General features: G+C 35.3%; 1 protein-coding gene across 1 annotated transcript; it reads right to left on the bottom strand.

Moving 5' to 3' along the window:
* Window positions 1-907: 907 nt before the first annotated feature.
* LOC133324590 (uncharacterized protein DDB_G0271670-like) lies at window positions 908-3,142 on the bottom strand. Its single transcript, XM_061533427.1, has 2 exons — window positions 1,720-3,142; window positions 908-1,182 (listed from the first exon to the last, which is right to left on the bottom strand). The coding sequence occupies exons 1-2, from the start codon at window positions 3,140-3,142 to the stop codon at window positions 908-910; spliced, it is 1,698 nt and encodes a 565-aa protein (XP_061389411.1).
* Window positions 3,143-4,476: the final 1,334 nt, after the last annotated feature.

Below are 4,476 nucleotides of genomic sequence, written 5' to 3'. Positions count from 1 at the left end.
GAGCTATATTTAAATCTGAGCCGTTTTTTCTCTCAATGTCAATAGGTTTGGCAATGTTAATTTCGTGCACAAATACATACTACCCTGTACCATACCAAGAAGTAGTATACATTGTTCGATAGGCCGAACTTAAAAAAAACTCTTAAAATTGGTCGGAACTTTGCCATGGAATGCTGTAATCTAAATACGAAACTGCCGATGCTCAGGATGAAAATTGGGCTTTGACTTTGAACATATAAATAAAGATGCAATTTTATTCAAAATATACTGTGAAGAATTTGCTAACCCACTATGATCCCGGTATAAAAGATTACAATCATATTAAAATATAATCACTTCGATTGGACCTAGGATCAACAAAAGAACGACCAATACATATATACATTTTAAAGCCAAAAAGTGCAAAAGTGGCTAATTTATATTAGACCCTTTTAAAGGTGCGATTATTAATCGTTTTCTTATATGGCCCAATTTTCTGACTAACTTTGCTTTAAAATGTTTTCTATCGAGTTACTGAAATGTTGCATTAAACAGCTTTACCAAAAAATATGTATTAGATAAGAAAATTCAAATTGTGAATCACGGTCCTTCGTTTGAAGAACGCACATTTCGCTTAATATTTCTTTAATCAATAATATAAATTCAATCCCTCTATATCACTGTTCTCAATTTTAACGAATATTCCAACATATTGTCTTATATAATTATTGCACACATGTATTATATGCAAATTGGACTTTCATTCATTATTTTACCTCATGCATGCCAAATATACGGTGGTCATGTCCATTTTAAACATATGCTCCCACATACATATGCATACATTAATGACGAATGTTATTTGCAAAGCTGTTTCCAACCATGCATTGCAATAACCATTATGTTACGAATTCAAACAGTTTTGGATCTACGTACGTACCTGTGTTAATTTACCATTAACGATGCTCAACGATTCCAATGATGCACGTACATTCTTGAGACTATTATCTTTCAACGTTTCCAAATGTGAGTGGGAAAATTGCAAATGTCTTATATTGACACCTGGCTGGAAGACATCCTGCGATAGGGACGTGACCGAACGATCAAAATCATAAATTGACAGGGAGTGTATTGGCGAAGAGATACGTTCCAAGGTTGAACGTAACGATATTGCTGTTGTTCCGGGGCATTCGAGGAAGAGACCTGTAAATATGTGGGGGAAGGTGTGGAGTGAAAAATGGATAATTATTTGTTGATTAATAACGAAGTAAAAAAAATATTTAAATATTTATTTTTCTATAGAAGAAAGAGTCCTCAGCGAACTAAGGAATTTTTTCTATAGAAAAAAGAGTCCTCAGCGAACTAAGGAATTTTTCTATAGAAAAAAGAGTCCTCAGCGAACTGAGGAATTTTTTTCTAGAAAAAAAGAGTCCTCAGCGAACTGAGGAAATTTTTTCTATAGAAAAAAGAGTCCTCAGCGAACTGAGGAATTTTTTTTCTATAGAAAAAAAGAGTCCTCAGAGAACTGAGGAATTTTTTTCTGAAGAAAGAAGAGTCCTCAGCGAACTGAGGAATATTTTTCTATAGAAGAAAGGAGTCCTCAGCGAACTAAGGAATTTTTTCTATAGAAAAATGAACTCCTCAGAGCACTGAGGATTTTTTTCATATAGAAAAGAATCCTCAGAATACTGATGACTCTTTTTTCTCTAGAATTTCTTTGGTTGAATTTAAAATCCTTACCATCTTCGAACTTATAACATGGACATGCCGAACTCTCATCAAAGCTGGGACATTCAATGTTGTTGTTGTTGCCCAAACCGACATCCAAATTTTGATTGTTGATATTCATAATACCAGATGGTCCAGATGCCGATGATGAGGAAGAAGAAGTGAATGAGCTCGAACTACTGGTACTACTACTGCTGCTGCTTCCACCATCCAGTGAACGAACAAAACGTGAAATAATGACGTTATTGATGTCAACATCCAGCCTGGAATTGATTTTGTTGTTGTTTTCGTTTGCAAAGGATAATGTGTTGCTGGGTGATGTTGGTTCGGAAAGGATGTTCGATGCCATTCCATCATTCTCATCAATGAGTGCCAGGGATGGCGATGCTGTTGGTTGAAATTCCTGCGAATATTTGTTACTGTTATCGATGTTGTTGATGTTAGTGTTGCTGTTGTCCGTGTTAACTATGAACGTTGCTGTCCAGGATGAATTTTTCCCCGGCGTTGTCGTTGCTATTTTCAAATTCCTTTCGTTTAAATTCACATGTTGTTCGGTTGCTGATGCTGATGTTGCCGGCACTGTTAATGTTGTAATGATTGCTACGAAATATGTCAGCAATTGTAAGAATTTTCGTGTTTTATTTAAAAATTGTTTGGGGTGGTGTCCGTGTTGCTGGCTTTCTTTCGTTTTCTGTCGCTGCTGATGACGACAACGGTGTCTTCCATGTTGCTGTACAAGATTTGTGCTATTATTTGGATGTTGTAATGAAATTTCGGCACAATGGTTTGAATGTGAATGTTTGTTGTGGTGGTGGTGGTGGAGGAGGACTGACCCCGGGTTTTGTGGTTGTTTTTGATGCTGCTCCTGCTGAAGTTGCTGTCTCCTCATTGTGTGTTTGATGTTTGTGTTGATGATACTGTTGAGCCAACAAGAAATGTTGGAAGCTCCCTTGCCATCTAAACTATGGCTTGCAATAGTTTTCCTTAACGTCCTTAATAAGCACGTTGGTGTTAATGATGTTTTAGCTCTTGTCTCGCTATTGTTTCGACCCAAAGAGTTGCTGTTCGTTGTAGCTGTTGCTTTTGCTGAAGACGAGGACGACAAGAACGACAGCAACGATGAATATAATGTTGATGACAATAACCCTGATATTGCTGACGATGAATTATGCTCTGTCTGAAATATGGCGGTATTCATACGAACCATTTCACTAGAGGACATTGTCGAGGAGGATATTACGGGTGTATTCGTGGTGGTGGTGGTCGTGGCGGGTGTTGGCACTACTACTGATAACATTGTGGATAATGGAGTAACAATTTTTATATTTCGTTGTGTTGTTTGCCTTAATATTTCACTATGATGATGCTGCATAGTTGCCATGGATGCCTTAGTTTGTTCGCGCTCCTTACAATTTTTATTTCCAAGATTTAGCATGTCTTTGCTGCCGCTCCCGCTTATGCCAAGTTCAAATTCTTAAGAAACGATGTCTTTGTCAGCAACATTATTTCTTAGTTGCTGCTTACATATATATGGTGTCTCTGCGCGATCCAACTTAGTTGACAGTTTCAATTCAATTTGCATAATTAATCCTGGAGTCGTATGGAAACCCCAAATGCTCTTTGCTATTTCTTCTGCAACATCCAAAGGATTATTTTCACTTCCTCCCCTCAGCTTTATTTTAGGGGTTTGCTTTTCGAAAAATGTTTGTGTTTCAATTTCTTTAGAACAATTAAAGCTTCAGGAGAAAAAAGACAGCAACGTAGAAATATTTTGAAAAACTAAGAAACTATTTTGAATAACATTTTCACTTAAGTTCCGTTTGATGATGAACGTTGTATAATTTTATACAAATGCAACATTTGATTGACTGCAGTGGTTTGTTGTTGTTGTCGTTTTTGTTGCTATTAAAGTCAGTCTTTCATCGTTATGAATATATTTGTTGTTTCAAGTTTCTGAAAATAAAATAGAAAAATAAAAAAATTGCAAATTTAATGAATGATCTTTGTGAATGTCATTTTAATAAAATTAATTAAACAATTTAGTAAATGAAAGGATAATAATTTTCCGGAAAAAAAATGTTTTACGAAGGAAATTGTCAACGACAACGGCAATTAACTAAATGGAATTTAGATTTTATAGTTAAATTCCGAACAACAGGCTACTAAATGTGGATGTTTTAAGAATACTCTTCAAGGAACGTCTTAACGTAAACCTATACTTTTTAAGAAAAATTATTAAGACGAATCCCTCCAATGGCATGGATTTTTCAAAACTCTATTTTAAAAGAACACGAAGTTTTAAAGGGAATTTTTCCAACGACAAAAAAAAGAGGCCTCCACGAACTGAGGAATTTTTTCCATAGAAAAAAGAGGTCTACATGAACTGAGGTATTTTTTCTATAGAAAAAGTATTAGTTCATTAAGGTCTCATTTTTATCCAATAAAAAAGTATGTAAACATTGAATGACGTGGATTGAACATTGAATGACGTGGATTAAAACCCCATTAAAAATTACATGTCAAACAGGAAGACTTAGATTCTTTGGGGTATCATTTGTATGAAATCGTTGCATACACCATTCTGTGTTTGCAACTTTAATACACTTCACTCTCACCTCTGGCGAATTCGTGTAAATCGAACTACTAATTTCAACCAACAACACACATCATTCTTGACTGAATTGCATTCGCTATGCAAAACTTTATTTCAATCGGAAAAATATTGGAACTTTGGAGCTCCATTTTTTATAAAATCGGACTAAACTATAT

The sequence above is a fragment of the Musca vetustissima genome, unplaced genomic scaffold (assembly GCF_032173495.1).
Source record: "Musca vetustissima isolate MV318-11 ecotype Yass unplaced genomic scaffold, APGP_CSIRO_Mvet_v1 utg60625, whole genome shotgun sequence".
Lineage (NCBI taxonomy): Eukaryota > Metazoa > Arthropoda > Insecta > Diptera > Muscidae > Musca > Musca vetustissima.
This window is presented reverse-complemented; position numbering and strand designations above follow the sequence as displayed.

Bases quoted from the DNA above. Each gene is read 5' to 3' on its own strand.
- LOC133324590 (XM_061533427.1), bottom strand. From the start codon at position 3,142: ATGCTAAATCTTGGAAATAAAAATTGTAAGGAGCGCGAACAAACTAAG. The intron at 1,183-1,719 runs GTAAGGATTTTA...ACATATTTACAG, and splicing joins ATGTTATAAGTTCGAAGATG to GTCTCTTCCTCGAATGCCCC.